The sequence below is a fragment of the Conger conger genome, chromosome 14 (genome assembly GCF_963514075.1).
Source record: "Conger conger chromosome 14, fConCon1.1, whole genome shotgun sequence".
NCBI lineage: Eukaryota > Metazoa > Chordata > Actinopteri > Anguilliformes > Congridae > Conger > Conger conger.
This window is the reverse complement of record NC_083773.1, coordinates 27,463,295-27,487,558: the sequence shown is the minus strand read 5'-3', so window position 1 is coordinate 27,487,558 and position 24,264 is coordinate 27,463,295. Positions and strand designations below refer to the sequence as shown.

The following is a 24,264-nucleotide window of genomic DNA, read 5'->3' as shown; positions in this document are numbered from 1 at the left end:
TGTATAGGTATAGGCCTAGCTAATCTTGTTGTTTGTTCTGTTTACGTCTGTTCCTAATAGTATAACCCGTATAACCAAACAGTAAAATATAACAGTAAAAAAAAACTACTGCTAAATATCTAGGCCTAATCCCGCGCCCCCTTAGCCCCTTAGCACTGTGGGATTGTTAACTTTGATGACTAAACCAATCATAATGCATCGCCTCCTCTTCATAACATTCCAGAAATTTCCAAAGACTCATATCTCCCAAAGTTCACGGGGGTCCACTGACACTGCCTTTGGAACACAGTGTGCTACAAATAAAACAGTGCTGTGCACCAAAAAAAAAAACCCTCTCTGAAACGTTTCCCATGACGCAATCCAGTTTCCTGGACTTTTCCAATTGTCACTGCAACTGTGTTCTAGGGTAAATGCATTGTCCTTCTTTTTGTGTTTTTCTAGGGTTTGTTTCCTTATGCACATTGTTGAAGTCAGCCTCAATGAGATCACGTGCTGTGAATGAATAATATTTAGGGGGCCGCAGACCGGTGATCTGATTCCACATCTCCGCTCACATCTGAAGACCAGAGAACCACCACAGGGCACAGGGGGAATTAAAAACAGGAACTGCTTTTGCTCTAAATCAATTCTTAAACAAACTTCCTAGCGGCACATTATGACGAATACTCGGGTCATGCACTGGCCTCTCCACCTCCATTCGCATCATCCTTACCTCTCTCTTCCGCTCTACCAGTCCCAAAGAAAGGAGCTCTGCTCTGATTACAGTACAGTGCTGTACTACAGTACTACACTGCCAAATATGTGGCATTTGTGTGTTTCACATTGGCACAATTAAGAACAAGACAAATGTTGACATTTTTGTTGCAGAACTTGTGCTTGATAACCTGGGACAAAGGCCTACATGTATTCCCTGTAGAAGTGAGCATGAATCAACCCTACCCTTCTGGGGTGATTTCACTCTACTGAAGCAGCAAGGAAATGCAATGTGCTTTTGTGTATTGTCCTCCCCAGTTTTTTTTTTGTTTTTTTTGCTTGACCCAGTTCTAGCCTGTTAAATGAGTGTACGTGTGGTTTTTGTATTGAAACTCCCCGGTGATAAGCTTTCCCTTTGTGGTCAAATGGTTAGTTACCCAACAAAAAAGAGGTAACACAAGACTCTGGTGTAAGGATGAAACCACACAACAGGACTGTGCCAAATCTAAACATGAAATAAAACAGTGACCATCTGTACCTTCCGTTAGGGTGTGTAAGCCACTAGACTTGAAATTATTCATTATTAATTGTGTGTCATTTCCCAGTTTTCATGTTTTCAGTTCCCATGCACCAGCTTGTTAATGCAAATAATTAAACAGCCAATCATGTGGCAGCAAATAAATGCATAAAAGCATGCAGACATGGTCAAGAGGTTTAGCTCTTTTTCAAACCAAATTTCAGAATGGGGAAGAAATGTGATCTAAGTGACTTTGACCGTGGAATGATTATTGGTGCCAGACAGGGTGGTTTGAGTATCTCAGAAACTGCAGATCTCCTGAGATTCTGGCAGTCTCTAGAATTGCAGAGAATGATGCAAAAAACAAAAAACATCCAGTGAGCAGCAGTTCTGCCGGCAAAAACGCCTTGTTAATGAGAGAGGTCATAGGAGACATGAAGGTGACAGTAACGCAAATAACCCCACTGCCTGTGTCCTGCCCACTCTCCTAAATATTCATTAATGACAGTGAGTTAAAAGTAATGAAGAATATAGGGGTATTTATACAGGAGCACAGGTGGTCAGCACAGGTGGACTACAGTTGCAAAAAAGTTCAATAAATATTCATGTATAGTAGCAGCAATCATAATGGTAGTGGAACCATGATGTTGCATAGAACTACCTCAAAGTGCCATCTCTACATATACACCATGAGATGAGAATCTCATTCCATTGCATTGCATGCTATTTAGCTGACGCTTTTATCCAAAATGATCCTTTTATATATTGATTAGACTAAGCAGGGGCCAATCATCCCCCAGAGCCTTGCTGAAGGCCCAACAGTTTTGCGGATCTTATTGTGGCTATACCTTGCAGGTCCCAGACATGTACCTTAACCACTACGCTACAGGCTACAGAATCTTATGGGAGAACTCACAAAGCATCAGTTAAAATCAGAGAAATTCAGCCATATGTCGGCACTAAAGTCAACCAGCAGACACTAGATTCTGCCCTCTTCCAAACCTTACCTGGTCATTTTTCACATACTTGATGGTTTTTCTGCTTTTTAGCAACTGTGTATATCAGAGTTAAAGGAACAGAGAGAGTTGAACATATGTAGCACCTCAACTCTCAGAGAAAAAAAGGATCTGGAAAGATGGTGGGTTCTTCCTTAAAGAGACAGCAGACAAAACTGGTCTTTAGTGTCCCTGTGGGCCAAGACCTAAAAACAGCCTCCCACTGTGACAGAAACATAAAGCTCAAGTGCAGACTGTTTTGCACTAATTCTACCTTTACTTGAGTAAAATCTATAAGATCTCCTGATTTCAACTTTTATTCTTTCCTGAAATGTAAAAATGATCACATTCTGCAGTGAATAATAGTCAGTTTCAGACGACCATGAATGAAGCAAATTATATTTTCTGTCAAAGGCAGTTGGCACTATACCCATTTGCCACACATTCTCTTCCACTCCCTCCTCTATCAGTTCCAGTTTAAACGGTCCCTAAATGTGTCAGTCATGATAACACTACAAATACCAAGTGGTATATTCAGTCAGAGGCTGGTAAATACAACTTTGTTTTTCAACTGAGTGTCGCATAATTTTTCGCTATTTACTCTATGCGTAAACTTCAGTGCTGTCTGCTCTGAAGAATTTTTTTTTTAATTCATGAAGTCTATTAGGGTGGGTCCTCTAATAAAAAAAAATAATAATAACTAATTTCAGAACAACTATTGTTTGTAGACTAGATTGTGTGACTGTGTTCAATTTCCGTTTCGTGTTTCAAGCGAAATTTAATTCATTCTTAAATCATAAGCATTCAAACCACTCAGTACAAAACAGGGAACATACACCTTCCAATGAAATAAATGAACAATAAATGACACAAATTATTATTGAACAGGGATTCTCAATAAAAAGCATTGTGTAACAGTTGAAAGAATGTTGAACAGTTGAAAAAACAGGGTTTATTGAAAAAGGTATTCGTCAATTGAAGTGGCATTGAATTACCACAGATATTAGAAAAGTAAAACAAAGTTTAAAAAACAGGCCCAGAATACCAGCTATATCCAAAGTAACTGCGGACATCTATATCAAAAAGAAATACAAAATGAAACTGCATGTATAATGTATGTTTATCTTCAGCAGTGGAAAACAATGATACCTACTGAGTCTACTATTCAAAACTGGTATGTGTGTGTGTGTGTGTGTGTGTGGTGTATGTGTGTGTGTGTGTGTGTGTGCGTACGTGTGTGTCAGCCTTCTTATGGCCGGAGCCAAAACAAGAAAACAACAGCATGTTTTGAAAGCCAGACAGGCCCCAAGCTTCGGTCCAAGCCGAATGGGTGAAGATCAAAAGCTGACTTATGTTCCATATCTCCATGCATATCTCGGCAGCCATTGGAGTGTGCTTTCCCAAGTCAACCGAGGCTGTGCACAATTCTCCACTAAGTAAACAAGAACCAAAACCAGAAAACAAAACCCCTCCCCTTTCACGTTCATGAGAAATCTTCATTTATTCCATTAAATTACTTTTTTAAAGATTCTAGGTCCAAATAAAGGCCACTTGCTGGAGTTGGAATAACCATGGGATCCAAATGATCCTATTTAAAGCCCCCCCACCAAAAAACAAAACAAAACTTAGAAATATCTTCCAAGAGTGTGACATGTGCCCTTAGCACCTACAGTATAACACACAGTGACATCAAATAATGAACCTTTTTTTCATACCAACACTCATACATAGCAGCTTCTGTGTGTGGTGTGTTTTGATAATATGCAATATCACTCAGGAAGAGGGCTATCCCTGAAAAAAGAGTCATAATAGAACCGAAAGCATTCAGATCACAGTGCTAAGTCTGGTCTACAGCAGCACCCACTTAAGCTAGACATCCATCTCTCAGATTCCTCAGGTATGAAATAAAAATGCACTTTTTCCTCAATTTAGTAAATTCTTCATAACCATACGACCATGTCTTAAAGTATATACAGTATTCCAAAACAAAATATTTTCACACATTTTTTTCCATCCACTTCCTAGAAAACAAGATTTTGCAACATTGTATAACCAATTTTCCATTCCCCTCCAATTAATATCCTTTTCACAAAGCAGCCTGCATCCTCCTTTGACATCCCCCTCCTCATCTGACGTCAGTCATATTGACTCCCTGCCCTTCAGAAATTCCACCGAAAGATCCACTTCACTCAGCACTAGTGCTGCTCTAACTTCCGCTTCAGCCTGTCTTTAATAATATCTATCTGTAGGTAGAAAAACAACCCAGATGAGGACCCCTTAAAATGGCGACCATGAACAGCTTCAGCCAGAGCTCCAGACAGGTCATGCTTCTTATATCCTTTTGGATGAATTAGCATCGCATGAGCTCATTTCATGCAAAGAACCAACAGGATGCCGTTACACCTGCACAATAAAGACCGCAATCACTCTAAATGACGCCTGAATGGAAACGCCATTCCAGTGGACGGACAGTCTGTTTCCGCCGTGCGCCATTTCCTTCTCGCCGTCCGGGCGGGAAGCGGATGTGAGAGACAGCGTATCCATGGAATGCCAGGAATGCAGGTGCATGTCCGCGTGATGACGCAGCTCGGCCAACACAACGTGACACGATGACAAATATAATTCTCCTCATAATTCAATAGGCATTCTTACTAAATATAAATATAAAATGTGTTTAGGTGCTGAAGGCCAGTTGAAAACAATTTATTTGGTTATTTGCGTTTAAATGTGTCCGTATGAATCAAATAAATTGTAGTATTTTGGAGGGAGTTCTGTTCCCCCTTTTTTTTTTGCCAATGCCAAATGTGAAAGCTAGAAATCTTACTCTCCATCACCAAATAATAAAAGAAAATAGCCATCCCAAACAGGTCTGTAGAAGTTCTGGGAACTGGGTACCAATGAGGACTTTATGGGCTCCAAGGGCTGATTGATGGATACAGAAGTTCAGATATTTGTATGGGTGGCTGAATGGGCTTTAAATATCCATTTGGTCTAGTAACACACAGTTTCGTATGCACAAACCTCACAGCTTGGAGAAAAACCTGACTATCTTTAAAATCAGTGGAGCGCCAAAGTGTACCCTGAGAGAGAGAATGGAGAACACAGGATTTTTCCGGAGAATGCCACACTGCCCGGCCCGTCTGCCCCTACTGTGATTTGATGTGCTTAAGAAATAATACTGTGAGTGAGCATTTGTGTGTGTTAGCATATACATGCTATAAATGGACATCAGCTACATGCGTGTATGTGTACAACATAAGCCGGGCATGTCCCCATACACACTGTGCATGCGTGTGTGTGTGCATGTGTGTATGTGTGTGTGCATATACAGTATTGTGAACAGCCCTTACAGTCCTACGTGCAGATGTTTTTTTACAGTGAACCTTTATGTCCGTGCAAAGGAGCAGCAGTCTAAGAGTGCCATGGGGACTTCATTCCATTCTATAAGAACACAGCCAGAGAGAGGGAATCTCTCCAGGAAACACAGCTCAAACCTTCAGTTTGTACTCAACACAAGCCCAAAAAAAACCAAGAGGAAAATGCTTTTCCGTCGACTTATAAGTGGAGTTAACTATAAAAAAAAGCATTTCAGTACTCAAAACACATTAAAAACAATCACTATGAAACTAAAATCAAACACATTTGGATTCAGTGAATGTTCCCTCATTAATCATTTTTTGAGAACGCAGACATACAGGTAAAGTCATCACAGCCCAGCAGCTCGCTGACAAAGGGAATTCCCCTCACAGACCACTCTCAAGGCCACTGCCAAGACCAGACCACAAGAATTTAATGTGCTTGAGTTTCAAGTCACTTTTTGAAATAGGATATCAGCAGGCAACCCTCCCCAGTCCCTATCCAAACTCTGCCCTGGTCTATCCTATGGAGAGAGCAGTCATAGGAGGCTCTAAATGAGGCCATTTTGATTCTGCTTCCTGTTAGAACGTAGCTGTAAGAAACTGGTCTGTTGAGTAAGGACAGTGCTTAGGACTTATTCAGCTGAAATAAGCAGCCAAACCGAGCCCATGTGTGTGCCAGAGCTGAAAGAATCAAAAGAAAACGATCAATCTGAAGCCGCAGTATTAATAAAACTATCAGTGTTCAAATGCATATAGTGCCTTGCAATGCCCTCCCATATGTGGTGCAAAGCCAATTTTGTGCCACCTCTGCAAGACTGCTGACCCGGTCCGCATAGGCAGGGGTCGGATTCCATCCGAGACCGCGGTGCCAGTTACATCACTCTTTATGGATGAGCCTCAGCTAGCAAAGCGTGGCAAACTGACATGTTTTTCATTGAATTTATTTTCCACAATAGTTAACACTTATACTGACCTCCTATAATAACTAGGCTAGCATAAATATAGAAAATTAGCATTCTTAGTATTAGTATTCTTAGTCAGGCTGGCTAGTTGGTACTGCCAGTTAATCCATCCATCCATTATCTTAACCCGCTTATCCTGAACAGGGTCACAGGGGGGCTGGAGCTTATCCCAGCATACATTGGGCGAAAGGCAGGAATACACCCTGGATGGGTCGCCAGTCCATCACAGGGCACACACACCATTCACTCACACACTGATACCTATGGGCAATTTAGACTCTCCAATCAGCCTAACCTGCATGTCTTTGGACTGTGGGAGGAAACCCACACAGACACGGGGAGAACATGCAAACTCCGCACAAAGAGGCCCCGGCCGACGGGGATTCAAACCCAGGACCTCCTTGCTGTGAGGCGGCAGTGCTACCCACTGCACCATCCGTGCCGCCCTGCCAGTTAATAATAATACTAATAATAGCTTTATTTATATAGCATTTTCCAAGCACACAGCACAAACGTACAGCAGTGAAAAACAAATACCAAGAAAACCAGTTGTCTTTTCTGTGTCTCCAGTGATCACAGGGCATCATCCAGTTGTAGAAGTGATCCTCAACTCAGAGGATTCAATACAGCCTGGCCTCAGTAGTGGTCAAAGAGGAATTGGTAGAGATTGTTTTTAAATGGGCGGCACGGATGGTGCAGTGGGTAGCACTGCCGCCTCACAGCAAGGAGGTCCTGGGTTTGAATCCCCGTCGGCCAGGGCCTCTCTGTGCGGAGTTTGCATGTTCTCCCCGTGTCTGTGTGGGTTTCCTCCGGGTACTCCGGTTTCCTCCCACAGTCCAAAGACATGCAGGTTAGGCTGATTGGAGAGTCTAAATTGCCCGTAGGTATGAGTGTGTGAATGAATGGTGTGTGTGCCCTGCGATGGACTGGCGACCTGTCCAGGGTGTATTCCTGCCTTTCGCCCAATGTATGCTGGGATAGGCTCCAGCCCCCCTGCGACCCTGTTCGGGATAAGCGGGTTCAGATAATGGATGGATGGATGGATGTTTTTAAATGAAGAAGGGATCCGGGATCTGATCAGTCAAAGCAAAGAAGATCCTGCAAATGAGGTGGGGTGGCAAAGGCGCTATAATAAACTGTGCTACTGATTTTCAGCCTCAGAAACAGGGCTTCCTGTGACAGAAGGTACAATCCCATCATCATAGATTCAAAATGGTCACTACTGAATTGTGCTTACTTCAGCCTCTAAGAGAGTAGCCCTGTGTCAGGGAAAGCCACTGCACTGTATACACGTCACTCTGTGGCTGGTCCTGAATCTGCTGAGTTACATTTCAACTGAAATCACCACATCAGGGGAGGAAACAGTCTTCTCAGCAGGCACTGTGAGTCAGTCTGGTCTTGCTAGAAGCAGGTTAGTGCAGTTGTTGCAAAACAGTGGTTTGGAACATAGTGGTGGCAGGTCATAAGCAGTCTAAGAATGGTCAATGCACGTCCATATTACCGGTATACACTTTCCACAGACAACAATTCACTGCAAACATTAACTTTGGACTAGTTATATGTGCAGCACAAGTTACAGAGTTTCTATTTAAAAGTGTTTTGATGTTTTGTTAAAAACATCATTTGATATTAGAACATGCTTTAGGTGACATTTTGGGATAGGCAACATGTATTCACTCATGTATTAACCTCTGGGTTACTGAATCACCAAAAGATACGTTCCAATTAAGTATACTGACCCACTTGAAATAACACATGGAATTCACCTGCTTATAGTAAGACCCAAAATTCACTTATAGTAAGATCTGGGAGGGCTCACTTTCTGCATCATCCAGAATCACCTATTCCCTGCAATGTGGCCTCACTCTGTGAAGTAGAAGAAGAGTAAACGTGCTTCACTGCCAGCAGTCGGAAAACTGATCAGCAGATGTTCCCGAAGACTCCTTTAAAAGACTGAGGGGCTCAAGGGGGTGAGGAGGTTGGGTTTGCCTTGAGCACATGCTGCCGTTTACACTTGACCCCAACATCAGACTGTGTACTGCTGTAGGTTTAACTCTGGGGTCACAGCGCCTCACCCCAGCAGAGGGAGTCCTGCCTAAGGCATTGCTCTGCCATGGGCACAGCTGCTTTGGCCAAGGAAGCAGCATCATCTAATTTTGTATTTTGTACTTGCCTGTGGTTAACACTGATTGAAAAGTTTGCAACGTTTAACAGTAGTGGGTAGCAAAAGCCACCCATGTGGAAAAAGTAAGCTTTCTTAATTGATCATTAGATTCAGCACAGACAGGCTTGATTTCAGCAAACCATGTTGAATCTAAACTTCACTCATTGAATCTTACTATCAGAGTGATGTAGTCACCGCAAAGTTTATACAAGCACACTATGCCACAATCAAAAGAAATTCCACAAGAGGTGTGAAAAAAAGTTGTATATCTCAGTCTGAAATATATCAGTCTGCTAAAGGTTATAAAGCACTTTCTAAGGCTCTGGGAGAGCACTTGGAGCAGTGGTGAATATTCCCCAGGCTGGCCAGCCTGCCACAAGGGCACAGTGATAACTCAACAAAGCAGCGTGGGATACAATTCCACCACAGTGATGTGAAAGACTGATATCAAATTATCGGAAGCATTTGGTTGCAGTTGCTGCTGCAAAAGGTGGAGCAACCATGTTATTTTAAGGGAGTAATTTTTTCACATGGGTGATAATTGTGTTTGATAACTTTTTTCATTAAATAAATGCTGCGATGGACTGGCGACCTGTCCAGGGTTTATTCCTGCCTTTCGCCCAATGTATGCTGGGATAGGCTCCAGCCCCCCTGCGACCCTGTTCAGGATGAGCGGGTTAAGATAATGGATGGATGGATGGATTAAATAAATGAAATCTTTTTTTAAATGTGTTTTTGTGTTTATTTAGGTTCCCTTCAATATTATTATTTTTTCTAATGAAACCATTCTGTGTGACAGATATGCAATAATAGAGGAAATCAGGAATGGGGATAACGGCACTGTATTCACAACATTTCAATATATGTGGTGAGCATTTCATTCTCCAAAATCAGACCTGTATCATTACAGTAGCTACTGAGTTGATCTGTTGGGAATGTGGAAAGGGGTTTTGAATTACATGAGTTCCAAGAGGAAAAGCTGCATGGTTTGTTAACATGGAAATAAAAAAATAAAATAAATGTTTATGAAGTTTCTGCATTTCTGAAGTTGCATTCTAAACCACTACCACGCAATCCGCTGCCACCCCTAGCTAACACGCATCTCTATGGTCAGGATGAAAGTGAAAAGATGAGAGAGACTAAAAATTGTTACAGTTAGCTTATAAAACAAGACCGCTTGTTAACTTGTGGTTCGAGTGAAATTCATTTTTCACTAGTTTTTGGAGCAAACTCGTGCCCCGTGTTCTGCCTCTTGTGATATGTATGGTTGGAGTCTATTCGTTCGCCTGAAGTGATCAATGACAGATGCAAAATTATTGTCTTTTGAACTGCTGCCTGCCAGTTGTGAACTATGCAGGCGGGGAATGATATCAAACCGCTACATTGAGAGTATCCTTTTCGTGAAGGTGGCCATTCGTTTTTTTTTTTTTCTTGACTTCAGAAAATTAATATCATTTTATTTGAGTCTTGAATGTCTACAGCAAGTATGCTATGTAGCTTCTGGAGATACATATATAAAATACAGTAAAATTCCACTTGGTAGCTCGCGGGTTGCAGGAAATGTTGAACGACTCCGAACAGATCTTTTTGTAGACAAAAGAAATGAGGTAGGGGGTGTGATACAATTTCTACAGTAGCTATCACCAATCCATCAAGGAGGGAGAGAGAATGTGAAGGGTGGGAGGGGTTACGTGTTCCTAAACAGAATTATTGTTATACGTCCAATAGTTTGTAGCCTAATCGAAAGAGGACATTTCATTAGACTATATCAATCAATCGAGCTCAATTAAGTGTAGCTAGTCATCTTAGATTTTCACAAGGTCTTCCACATAGTCCAAATTTGAAATTATATGGTCGACGAGCTATTGCAATAAAATAACATGGATTATGTTACACGGCTATGGTAAATGAAATAGTTAAAAGTCTTGTTTGTCGTAGCCTATCCCTCAGATTCCCATATAGGCATATCCACAAGGGAAAATTTGCCATATATTTCAAATATATTCCAAATATACCGATTGTAAATATATGAGTAGCCTATATGTTCATCATTGTCAAATATATTTCATATTGTTCAAAAAAACATTTATTTTAGTGACTTTATTTATATTGCAAAATACACAACGTTTTCCCGTGTATAGCCTACAAGGCGCTTAGTCACTTATTTTGAATAGTCTACTTCAAAATTGAACAATCGCATAAAACTAATTTGGGTCCTTACCAAAACTAGCGCAAATCTCTCCTCCAGTTCGTTCGGGTCGGGCATAGGTACTTTTAACGGCATGATATGCGGCTTCGTTTCTGGCTGTTCATCAGTGCTCTCAATATTCCCCATTCTGAGAAAGACAGGATCCCTTTTACTGTCAAAAAACCTCTTCGTTCACTGTCACCTTTAGCCTATAGTTTGGAAAACTCCTCCAATATCCAGTAAATCATCAAAAGTTTGTCGCCATATAAACTTATTTTACAGCATTTATCCTAGATTTCGTCTCAATTAGAAAGCATTTTCTTTAGATACTCTGATTCCTCCATATCGTGCAGAAAATCCACGATTTGATTTAATCTTTTTTTATCCGACCACGCAGTCTAGTCCGTTGCTGATCTGTTCCTGCCTACTTCAAATTTCCATTCATCGCTGTTCTGGGATTATTCAGCGCATTCGATGTAGCTCGCACTTCACAGGCGAACTGTGCGTCTTTGTCCCGCCCCCAAGAATATTTTCTCCACGCGTAGCAGCTCGACGCTGATCGGGTGCTGCAGCTGGGTGAACCGATACATTTTCGCCATCTGGTGGCGAGCGCGATAGGAAAAATCTTAGAATCAAATTCAGAATACCACTATAGCCTATAAACAAACCAAACACCAAATCAGTCACAAAAATTGATTCAGGATACAATATTTTACTGTTGATATATATATATATATATATATATATATATATATATATATATATATATATATATATATATATGCTCTCAATACAAGATAATGCATAATTACAATCAAATTTTTTTTTTAAATCAAGAACCATATAATTAACAACAGAAAGTAAACAAAAAGCACTGTGGAATATTATAGTTAAAGAATCATTTCAGGAGAATCTGCAATATGTTTTGTAAACTGAAAGAACAAACCTGATTAAAATTATGTTTATATGGCAGTAACCAATCCAAGCAGAATTTCTAAGCATTCATTCAAAGCCATTATCATAGCCAACTGGTCTGTCCTCATAAAGACGCAAGTTATGAATAGGGTCAAACGTGACAGTGATTCAGGGAGCCCCAGGCTATACAAGTCCAAGAATGTCTAGTAGGGTGGCATACTATCAATGTTACAAATACAGTGATACAGTTATTAAATGACAATCAATGCAGAATTATTCAGGAAATGCAATAATTATGCACACAATGAATGAAGCACATGTGAGAATGCTTTTCTTCTCAAGTTAACAGATTTGTGTATGAAATAAACATCCAAGCCCCCCCAACACAAATAGGGCCAGTTTCACAAACACAGATTATGCCTGGTCCTGGACTGAAGTGAGTTTTGTATGGAATATCTCAATTCAAAATTGAATTTAGTCTCAGGCTTAATCTGTGTCTGTGAAACTGGCCTTTAATGTGTGTGTGCACGTGAGTGCCCATGACTGTGTGTGTGTGATAATCATGTCATTAAATAACATTTTTGCGTCTTTTGAAAAACAATTATGTTCTGATATCCAAAACCAAAACCTATCTTAGTTAAATCCCAGTTTTTAAACCATAGACAGTTCCAGTCTCTCCCTGTCAATATTGCTATGTGCAGACAAGCCCAATAGGTCTGACATCATTCAGAAGCATCTGTACAGAACAGTGCAGATGCTGGGCCAAGGTCCTCCTTATTCAATGCCCTTGGCTTTCAGCTCCTCCTTAACTCTCTTCAGGTAGTCAGGGTCTGGGTATCCAAAGCTGCAGGAAGAAGGGAGCCATCAATAAGAACATTCTTGTGTGTACATTCCTTCTTCAGAAATACACAAGCACATCAATACTGATATATGAATGCAGTTCTACAGATGGCCAGATTCAATTTCAGTATTTTTGCTATTTTCAGACAGAGTCACATGATACAGTATACATCCACTAACTGGTCACATAACCCCCCGCCCCAATCACTGCCCAAGATCAAAAATAGTAAGTACCCTTGAGGTCCTCCATGTCTACTGGTCTTGTGGTGAATGTCATTCCAGGTGACTGTGTTAGAACTTCCTGTTGTGGTGGAGGTTCCCACAGTGAAAATAAGTTTCTGGTCAAATGCAGTCTTCAGCAGCTTTAAAACCTCATTACCCTCAGTGTTGTCTGGTAAATAAGCCAATCGGTGGGCCCCAGTGAATGGCCTCCCTGGATTCGGATGCCTTTGCTGGAACCAGACAAATTTACAGTTAATTCACAGAAAAACTTATACTGTCAACACATGCTCAAGAGAATACTCATCTCCCTCACTCCCTCTCTCCCCCTTTCACTCTCTCTGCAATTAAGGATATTTTATATACAGTATTTACAAAAGTGTTTCTGACAACTCTGTTGGCTTTACAGTGGTTGCTTTGTGGTTTTATGCAAAAAATGTAGTTCCAACTACCCGTTTAATATGCACTAATGTTTCCTACCTTTCAGGACAAAAGATTCAAAGTGCATTTAAAGCCATACAATCTAATCATGGCACTTTAGTTGCCCAGCAAACCCTCTTTCCAGTTTGGACACTAAAACTTTAACATTAGACCCGAAACATATTTTCTGATGCATCACACCCCAAGGGTTCTTACCGTCTGTGTGCCACTAGGAATATCATATGCAATCTCAATGGAGCCACAGTCATAAAATCCTGGCAGTCTGTATGTCGAACACTGCCAAGTCATTGAACCTTCAGGCTGGGTCCCCACAATCTTTCCAAATACAACTTTACACACAGGGCAACAGGGGCCCATGATCATCGCTGACTTGTTGTAGCAGTCCATGCAGAACTCATGCTTACAGCCTAATGTCGTCTTGTTTGTAAATGTGTCCATGCAGATGGGACAGTTTTCCTCTTCAGGGACTCCTGCCTGACTCGCAGTGGCCCCTTGTGACACGCTGGGAGAGGACTTCAGACCCTGCAGCTGCAGCTTCATCTTCTTGTTGAAGACGGGTTCGCCCAGCTCACATTCCAGTGCCTCCACAGCTGGCCACAGATGCTCAGCCAAGCCAACCAGCCTCCAGGGGCCGTTAGCTTCCCCTGTTGCTACAAATGGGTGACTATTACGGATTTTATCGAAGAAACTCTTGATCTGCTCCACCTTCTTGTGATTGGGGTTCTCCAGAGGACAGGCCTGCATGTCAGTGGCTCCTTTCTGGTAGAGCTGCTCCAGGGCTTTCAGAGCGTGGCATGCCAGGGGGAACCTCGGGTCTCCGGTTGACACCGCTTTCACATTCACCTCATCTCCAGCGGGCACTGCGACAAACTCCATCCCAAATTTCTGCTGGATAGCCAACACCTGCTTTTCAAAGACCTTTTTGATAAAATCCCAGTGGAATGAATGCATGCTCAGCCCCTGTTCCTCCAGAGGATCCCGGAGGTCCATATCCAAAGTCGTCTCTAAGGCCATTTCTGAATCCTGTGTGTAGGTCTTCAAACTCCATTTTCTTTGGAACTGGTCCAGGCTGTCTTTTGGGCCAGAAATCTGGCAGCCCTTTGAGGACACGCTCAGCACCAGCCTGCATTTGTCTCTCTGAATCTCTCTCAGCATCTCCACCAGTTTTCCCTGGTCCAGGCTGGCAATATGAACAGAGATACTGTGGATGTCATGAGCATACTTCTGGACAAGGCTTGTAAACTCGTCTTTGGCCCTCAGTACAGCAGATTCGTTGCCGTCTTTATGCACTGGTGCCATGATTGACGCTGAAGCCTGTCCTATGATGTCTACTCCATTCCTTCTCTGGATTTGGTCGATCTCCTGATTGCAAGCAGTGGTTATGTGCCAGTATTGGAACAGAGGGACAGTTAAACTCTCCTTTTCCACCAGGGTATCTCCTTGGCTGAAGGTAGTGCTCTCATTAGTTTCCATGCGATTGCTCCTAATAGCAGTCTCTTGCTCCAACCGAGGGAACTTTCCATTTAATTCCTCCTTCTTAATGGCCCCCACTGGCATTGGCAAAGCATTTGCATTCTGAAAAAAAAATTGGGAGCTCAAGATTAATTTCTAAATACATCTGACATGATCCAGATAAACAAAATGTCTAGGATAAAAAAGATAGTGTCACAGAGTTACAAGTCCATGACTGGAAGTACAGACTATTGTTTTCATGGACTGAAATAGCCACACAGCTATGGTAAGTGTTATTCCGTATCCTGTTGTTGAAGTACATACTGGCCAAAACTAGAAAACAAAGTCAAACATCTTAAGCATTTAGACCACATTGAAAATCTGTTTTTCAATGTAATCATAAAAATAAACAGAACGTTTTTGGATTTTCAAATTAAAATTACTTCAAAGCTTTGCAAAACTAGACCAAAGAAGAGCAAGGAGATTTGCACAATCCACAATCACCTGACAGTAACATCATAAGAAGCTCTTTGGAACATTGCCAAATTATGCTGAAACAACATGGATCATCAGGTTTTGCACAAATTTGTCCATGCCAGCTCGAGTGCAAGATGTTATTAAAGCAAAAGGGGGACATACCAAAAACTAAGAATGCTGAAGAATTGTTATGCTGATGATATAATTTGTCATTAAAAGGTTTGTATTAAATTAGAAGAAAATGCAAAATAGAAGCATTTTCACTGGTGGTCTCAGACTTTTGGACCCCACTGTATGTATTGCTAGATATATTTACAAGTACAAACGTGTTGGTCAGTTTTATCTTGTATTTCTAGCACAACATGTGTATAGCTGGGGATAGCGTTCACTTATTGTGGGTAGCAAGCTTCCGGGTTAAGTCATCAATGCAGCAAAAAGACGCAGAATGATATCAATGGTGCTTTTGTAGTTTTAATTTTGTGCCAGTTGGAACAGGGTGGTCTCATGTGGCAGGCTTTTAAAATACAATTGAGCAAGTGAGTCAGATGCGTATAATCGCTTATGATCGCACCACCTACAGGCAAGGCTGGTTGAGTGCAGAGTGGACCGTTTGGTCAATAGATCTCTACATTCTCCTGAATCGACAGTGGGGTCTGTGCATGACACTTAGACATTCAGAATTAGGACAGGACTTGGACATGTTCAGCACCATGTTGGGAACCAAATTAATTCAATACAAAATGCATATTGTAAACTGAAATAAAAAGACAAAAAGTGAAAGGAAATTAGCAGGCACACTTTTAAAACTAACTGAAATAAAATTAAAATATACAGTGCATCCGGAAAGTATTCACAGCGCTTCACTTTTTCCACATTTTGTTTTGTTATAAGCTTATTCCAAAATTGATTAAATTCATTTTTTTCCCCAAATTCTACAAACAATACCCCATAATGACGACGTGAAAACTTTTTTTTGCAAATTTATTAAAAATAAAAAACTAAGAAATCACATGTACATAAGTATTCACAGCCTTTGCCATGAAGCTCAAAAACAGGATTGTCTCGAGGCACAAATCTGGGAAAGGGTACAGAAAAATTTCTGCTGCTTTGAAGGTCCCAATGAGCATAGTGGCCTCCATCATCCGTAAATGGAAGAAGTTCGGAACCACCAGCACTCTTCCTAGAGCTGACCGCCCGTCTAAACTGAGCAATCGGGGGAGAAGGGCCTTAGTCAGGGAGGTGACCAAGAACCCGATGGTCACTCTGTCAGAGCTCCAGTGTTCCTCTGTGGAGAGAGGAGAACTTTCCAGAAGGACAACCATCTCTGCAGCAATCCACCAATCAGGCCTGTATGGTAGAGTGGCCAGACGGAAGCCGCTCCTTAGTAAAAGGCACCTGGCAGCCCGCCTGGAGTTTGCCAAAAGGCACCTGAAGGACTCTCAGACCATGAGAAACAAAATTCTCTGGTCTGATGAGACAAAGATTGAATTCTTTGGCGTGAATGCCAGGCGTCATGTTTGGAGGAAACCAGGCACCACTCATCACCTGGCCAATACCATCCCTACAGTGAAGCATGGTGGTGACAGCATCATGCTGTGGGGATGTTTTTCAGCGGCAGGAACTGGGAGACTAGTCGGGATTGAGGGAAAGATGAATGCAGCAATGTACAGAGACATTCTGGATGAAAACCTGCTCCAGGGCGCTCCAGCCAAGATATCAAAGGAGTGGCTTCAGGACAACTCTGTGAATGTCCTTGAGTGGCCCAGCCAGAGTCCAGACTTGAATCCGATTGAACATCTCTGGAGAGATCTGAAAATGGCTGTGCACCGACGCTCCCCATCCAACCTGATGGAGCTTGAGAGGTGCTGCAAAGAGGATTGGGCGAAACTGCCCAAAGATAGGTATGCCAAGCTTGTGGCATCATATTCAAAAAGACTTGAGGCTGTAATTGCTGCCAAAACAAAGTACTGAGCAAAGGCTTTGAATACTTATGTACATGTGATTTCTTAGTTTTTTATTTTTAATAAATTTGCAAAAAATTCTAAAATACTTATTTCATGTTGGGGTGTTGTGTGTAGAATTTTGAGGAAAAAAATGAATTTATTCCATTTTGGAATAAGGCTGTAACATAACAAAATGTGGGAAAAGTGAAGCGCTGTGAATACTTTCCGGATGCACTGTACATGAAACAATTTAAGTTTTCTTCTTTTGTTTGAAAACCCCTGCTATAAACCCCTGAACTAACCGTGGGGACCTTTTGCTCACACATTGGCAAACAAGGAAATGTCAGGGTGAGTTGCCTTCTCCCAACATTTTGAAAATATCTGGGAGAAAACACAACACTCCTGTTTGGAATTACTATGAATAAATCTCAGACGTATTGTGGATTGATGTTTGGACCTGTTTTTCATTAAATCATTCAAGGCTACAAGCTAGTTTCAGATGGTTTGCAAAATGTATTAAACTTTGATTTATTTTTTGTTCCAAACACTACCTGGTATAATGTAATATGGGATGGGCATTTAACATTGATTCCATTTAAATTACAATTAATTAACCTGGTTAACTTGTTTAAAACTGACCAAACTAAAGTAATTTTAATTGGTTTCATCACTTACCGACACAATTCAGAAAAAATATTTCTAAATGTGTGGATTAAGAATGTTTTGTTTCGAAACACTACAAAAAAGCATATATATCAGCTGAAACAATGGGACAATATTTAATATGCGATAAGTACGTTAAAAAGTAGGACTGTCAGGTAAAATCACATCTACACATACTTTTTCGGCTAACTCAAACAAACGATCCACTTTTGTTGAGAGATATAACTATATACACATGCTCCAGTGGGAGACATATATTGTTGGCAAGAAAAGGTTTACTTGGGATGAATCATAAGATCCGATTTCTTAAAATTAGAATACTTAAAGACTTGTGTTAATTATTTTAGCATTGCTGACAGTTGTATAAGTCACAGCTGTTTGTTGAAACTTATGTAAAGATTACTTCAATATGAAATGAGTCTAGTTTAAACAACTAGTATATTTGACACCGTTCAGCATTTTTCTAAACATTTAATTGACTAGTCAGTAAACCCTCCCTAAAGATTAACTAAACTTAGCATAAACCAAAACTAAAACTGTCTGAAATGAAGCTAAACTAAACTAAAACAATGTATAAAAAAAACTTTAAAGCCCACTCTTAAAACTAACTAAAACTAAACTGAAATTATTAAAAATTTAAAAAAAGTTATGAAAAACTCTGTGGGCAAATTTATATATGAAAAATTCATAAAACTCTGTGGAACGATGCAGTTATTTATTGAGAGGAGATGGTTGAGAAACTCACCTGCTTTTGTTGCATGACTTCTGAGTATGGAGGTGGTCCAGGTGGTGCAGATGGTGCAGGTGAAAAGCGCACTCTGGTTGTTTTAGCTTCAGAATTCTTAAATGTCAATTCTTTCTCCTTTCTCAGCTTATCCATGACTACACAGAAAAAGAGAACTTTGAGAACCAGAAGAGTATCTTCCTTCAATAGCACAACATTACATTGCACTTTATTCTATCAGATACTTTATCCAGAGTAACTAGCATATTTATTCTATAGAATCAATTTTACTGAAGCAGTTCAGGCAAAGTACCTTTCTCAAAGAGCACCAGCAGGGAATAATTCACTACATTTTTCATGCAAGGCACAGTAAAAATGTATACTCATTTATGTTTTTCACAAACAATTAAACACAAGTTAGTTGAGCTTTAAATGCCACTCAAAATATAACACTATCAGTGTGTAACAGGTGAGAAATTGCCTGAGTCCGAGGTGGGATTTGAACCCCGGCCTCTCACTTGTACCAAATTATTCGTTACCAGTCAGCTAAAGACGAACTCGCCCCTAGCCAAGGGCAACAACGTTCTTTTGAATTTGAGGGGTACGTCATCGGGGAGTGTTGTCACGGTAACCTGCTACCAGCCTTCGCTTTCACTGCACGATCCGTGCTTACTAGCGAACTAGCTGAGCTAACCATGTTACAAGTGCACAGCACCAAAAAAGCACACTCTCTTACCTGATGGGGGTTGTACCCAGAAAAATGAGATGGGCTCATCTTTCCGGAAATCCAAATTACAATCTATTTTCTCTGGTTTATTCAGCAGTGACTGAACAGCTTTCTGTAGTTCGACTTTACGTTTGCTTTCTGGTATATCCGTAGGCCATTCCACCTTAGCCTCCATACATGCCCAAGGGCTGTCTGCTCTACTCAGGTCCTGAAAGAAAGTCTGCGGTAATTACAATGTCAAATACCACCTTCCATGTAATGCAATGAAACACGTTAACAAAACCTGTAACAGAGGGGGCTGTTTGGCGCCTGGCCAGCTTGAACTGTGCTTCTCGTGTATAAACGTGTCCATTGGTCTGGCATCAGATCCTAGCCAAGACTGTGGTCAACAGCAGCCTCATAGTGCATCTTATAACTCGGGTTTAGCACCCTGGGAATGTGGGTTGTATCCCCCTGCTGCTGGGGGACTGTGCTGCCAGTAGACAAATGGATCAGATCATGGTCATGGAGTTTTTCCTCGCAGCACAGTACAGTGGTACTTCCTCCCAAATTTTACAACTAGTGACAACAGACAACAGAAATTTTACAACTTTTCTCCCACAGACAACTAGTAAAAAAAAAAATCATGATTGCCACTGTCATTTGGCATAGACGAAGGAATCATTCCCGAGTATATCTAGACTAGAGGGGGACACGCTCCCCTTCCTCACAAATATATATATTTATTTTTTACAAATCTTGGTATACTGCCTTATTTACACTTACCAAGTAATAAAACCAATAAATGGCATCCTACATCAGCACATTCTTCTTTAGAGGAGTCAGAAATGTATGCTATCTACATTCTGTTGTTGGCCACACCAACTTCCTCCTGAAATCTGAACTAACTTCTCTGCCTGTTGCAAAACAGCTTGTTGTAGCATGACCCATTATTGGTTCATGAATCCTTGTTCTCCCATTACTACAAATCAGACACTTCTAAAGATTTCACTTCAACAGACTTGTACCCTTTTTCCAATTAATTTCTTATGGAACTTCTTGAAGTTTTTCCTTTAGTACTAGACAACTTTCAAACATTCACTTTACACTCCAGCGCAATAACAACAGAAGTCTCCCCTTCAGCTCCAAAAGATCCCAATTGCATCTGCATTCAAATCAAGTGCTGAAAGGATCTGAATTTCAAACACTCATTAATCTAAAATTTTTCATACATATCCCCCTGGGATAAACAGTCTTCACTCACCTCCTGAAAATGTTTGCCCTTTGTCTGGGCCTCTGCACTGGCCGTCATGGCGCCCTCATTGGCCGTGGGATCGTTTCCATGGATGAGATTGGCTGTAGGACTTGTTCCAGTGGCAGCAAAGGCATCTTCTTTGGCGTTTTTTTTGCCACTGTCATCATTCCTGTTATCAACAGGCTGATGTTTTGCATCTGGCGCCTTTGACAGATGCAACACATCAGCAAACAAGAAAAGTACAAAAGTGATAATATGTCAAACTGTGATTAAGATGTTAAACTCTAAGGAAACTGGAAACCAAGGTTTTGCAAATGAGAAATGTGTATCCAAAATAATGGCAACTTAAGTGAATTGAATAAAGTGCTTCAGTGATTGTGCAAGCAAACAGTCGCTGCAAATGCCTCGGTCACCGTGCTCTTACAGAATCCACCTCCATTGGCGTTTCTTCGCTGTCAACACTCTGATTGCTTTCACTCATGCTGATGACTTGTCCTGCCTCTGCTGCAAGTTGTTGCTCTCTGACCACACTCAGGTCGTGATCTGCACAAAACAGGTTCCAATCATTATTATGCTAGAATCCTGGGGTGCGTTTCCCGAAGCCTTCTTAACGCTAGTTCGTCGTTCGTAAGTTGTACCTTGAGCTCTACCTCAACGTTGCGGAGTGTTTCCCGAAACGTTCTCAGCTACGTATACCTTCTGTAAGTCGTACTTTCTTAAGGTTGGTCTGGACCAATCTTAGCTATATCTTAGCGATGTTGTCAGTGCACTCCGCTAGTGGCCACCACTGTTACGACCCCTATCCTCTGAAATCAGCTGTAGCTCTTAGTTCCATCTCAATCTGTTAAGCAATATGTACACTAATAATTCTACAGTTGTAGTTGGCTAATAATATTACTGAAATACCACATTAATGGTTTTCATGCAGATAATAGAATTGTAAATTACGAAGGATGCATGTTGCACTTTATTGAACATGTTGCCTAATTGCCTTTTAAATGATATTCATGAACACTCTCTCTATGTTTAACCATAGTTATTTCTTGGTCTTGTTGGACACCTTAGTCCTAAAACTGGAAAATAATGTTTCTTTATTCAGCGCCACGTCTAACAATATCTCCACTTTCGTTTGTGAAGCTGTGGGACCGCTTATTTCTTTGTTTTTTTCCGCCATATCTAAAATGTATATAATATACATTTTTATATCTTTTTTAATCATGTTGGTGCGTTTTGCTTGTTGGTGCGCTTTTATTGAAAACGTCAGCTAATTAGAGAAAATTGTGAATTACACCTGTAATGTGATGGTGCTTCTGCCAAATCAACCCTGATTGCAAAGTCATTTAAGGCACTACGACAAAGATATTAAAATAATGTAAATAAAACATGACATGCCAAAGAATACGTATTGCTAGATGGCGTAGCCATAAACCGTATCACTAACCGTATATATAATTTGGCGAAAATAATAATAATAATTATATAATAATTTAGTTTGTAAGTTTTTAATTCTATTAATACGTTCCCACCAGTCGTAATAAATGCAATATTTTAAAGTATTCCTGCAGTGCTTTATTCATAAATAACACTACTTTCTCTCATAACGCAGTCAAACAGTCGCTGTATGGAGTGCATAATCGATCTTAGAGCAAGTCGATGGGCCTAGTAACGTCACATATAAGCTATCCCTTAAGCAACCGGTAGTTCGGGGAACACACGTAGAAAAGTAAACAGCTTTAGTTAGGTATACCTTAGAGAGTCTTCGTAAAGCGCTAAGAGACACCGTTATCGGGAAACGCACCCTTAAGGAAGAGCTTAAGGTACAACTTACGAACGACGTAGCGTTAAGAAAGCTTCGGGAAACGCACCCCTGGACATTGCGTTGATTATATCCCTTATCATCATATCCCCATTAACCCACGCTTCTAATTTGACCCATATAAAATATACTTGCTATCTCTGTTCTTATTTTCATATATCTTGATGAATAAAACGCAGTTTTACCTACTTATTTCAGTCAGTGCCTGTACGTTCTACAGCTACAGCTACAGCTACAGCCGATCATATAAATTCAGAGGTAGGCTACAATTAAATATAGACAAATAGCCTAATTGGGTCGTGTAATATACACCAACAAATCAGTTTCGTTTTCGTTTGCACGCCAATAGCTATAAATGAACAAAAACTAACTAAAATACAGAAATAACAAAATAATTGGTGGGGGGACACAAGCAATACGTAACATAAACATTCTAAAATAATTTCAATTGTAGTAAATTTGCCTACTTTGATTATATCTCGTGTAATTTCCGCATAGTTTTCGAATGCTATAGCATAGCCTATGTTTCGGTTCAAACAGAAAGTAGCCTAATGGAATATATCGTTAAAAAATAATGTAGGCTAATGCAGCATGTCAATGCAATGGGCGCTGAAAATAATGATTCCACTATGTAGTCCTATACCGAACCACAATTTCAGATCTTTCTTAAAGTAATCCACGAAAAGGAGCCCATTAGCCTACCTGTGTCAGCAAGTCGAAGTAGATGTGTCTCACAAATTGGGTTACAGGATTATCAAAATAGCTACGAAGAAACGAAAGTGAAACCAAGCAACCTACCACGAGATACGTAGTTCCATTTTATATTGTGATAAAAGTTATATGGATCAACTTCATATGCCTACATTTGATTTAATGTTAATATTTGAAATGGCACCGGTTTAAGGTGTGACTAAAAGGCGACAGGTGAGATACTACTAACCATGAATCGCATCAAATTCAAAACATTGGTGCTACCTCTCCCCGTCCCTCCCTACCTCCCTGTGAACCTTAATTGTTGTCTTTCTGTGATTTACTTTTTTGTGTATCAGTATTTTTAGTTTGGCTAGGTAAGCAGTGTTTGGCTAGTTAAGGGGTTTGGTCATACTTTTGCTTTGTTTGTTTGTTTGTTTAAAATAATAATAATAATAATAATAATAATAATAATAATAATAATAATAATATATATATTTTTTAATACAAAAAAATAGGCCCTGGTCCTTATCTTTGTTGTGCAGGTAGCAGTTGAAATTGTACTTCCCTCTAGGGTCTTTCAGCGCACTTATCCCTGGTTATGGGTATGAAGACAATTTGACCAAATATTTTACCTTAATCAAATTCATGAGTAATTTGTTTTTTACGTTTTAATGCCAATTTGAGTGTATAAATAGTGCTAATAAGTTGCAGGGGTATGTTCGTAATTCAATTTTCATTCTTTGAACAGAATGTATCAGTCGGCTATTGGATGTGAACAAATATTTTCATAAAGGATAGCTATTAACAGTCTATCAGGGGGAAGTTCCTCTCTTGTGGCTTTGTAAATGTGTGTGCTCTCCACTAGAGGTAGTTCTATACCAACATCCTGCGGAGTACAGATGAGGAACAAATGACCTGTCACAAATGCCATACGTGATATCAGAGATACATTTTCAATATAGCCTATTTATTTGTTTGCTTTTATTACCACCCAATAACTACTAAATATTCAAGGTCTCAACAAGTGCTCAGGAAATAAAATATTTAGGAAATCGTATGTGGAGAAACCTCTATATAGGGATTACAGGAAAACAACAAATAATCAAAGAGTCCTGCTGATGTTATCTCTCGAAGTCCTGGTTAACCTTTGTACCACAGCTGGATGCTGACTCAGAGGTAACTTGTTTTACCTATGGTTTAATTCTAAATGGTTCAAGATATTTATTCAGCAGCCAGTGTACC

At 40.4% G+C, this 24,264-nt stretch overlaps 2 protein-coding genes across 7 annotated transcripts in view; both read right to left on the bottom strand.

The window, feature by feature from the left end:
• LOC133109613 (formin-like protein 3) overlaps positions 1–11,563 on the bottom strand; it is a 43,388-nt gene extending 31,825 nt beyond the window's left edge. For 5 of the 6 annotated variants that reach the window (XR_009704773.1, XM_061219018.1, XM_061219019.1 and 2 more), the window contains exon 1: positions 10,912–11,563. Coding sequence is in view for 5 of the 6 variants with exons in the window: in XM_061219018.1 (XP_061075002.1) it covers positions 10,912–11,025 (114 nt within the window). In the remaining variant the exon portion in view is untranslated. The remainder of the gene's footprint in view (positions 1–10,911) is intronic. The other variant, XM_061219020.1, reaches the window with a different exon arrangement.
• A 104-nt stretch (positions 11,564–11,667) lies between these two features.
• On the bottom strand, positions 11,668–23,150 carry LOC133110034 (E3 ubiquitin-protein ligase DTX3L-like). The gene is made up of 8 exons (XM_061219882.1): positions 23,128–23,150; positions 20,938–21,056; positions 20,523–20,717; positions 19,289–19,487; positions 18,574–18,710; positions 13,489–14,868; positions 12,868–13,085; positions 11,668–12,637 (listed from the first exon to the last, which is right to left on the bottom strand). The coding sequence occupies exons 2-8, from the start codon at positions 20,992–20,994 to the stop codon at positions 12,568–12,570; spliced, it is 2,256 nt and encodes a 751-aa protein (XP_061075866.1). The 5' UTR covers positions 20,995–21,056; positions 23,128–23,150; the 3' UTR covers positions 11,668–12,567.
• Positions 23,151–24,264: the final 1,114 nt, after the last annotated feature.

Bases quoted from the DNA above. Each gene is read 5' to 3' on its own strand.
- LOC133110034 (XM_061219882.1), bottom strand. From the start codon at position 20,994: ATGAGTGAAAGCAATCAGAGTGTTGACAGCGAAGAAACGCCAATGGAG. The intron at 20,718-20,937 runs GTAAGAGCACGG...CATCTGTCAAAG, and splicing joins CGCCAATGGAGGTGGATTCT to GCGCCAGATGCAAAACATCA. The intron at 13,086-13,488 runs GTAAGAACCCTT...GTCTGGTTCCAG, and splicing joins TTCCTAGTGGCACACAGACG to CAAAGGCATCCGAATCCAGG.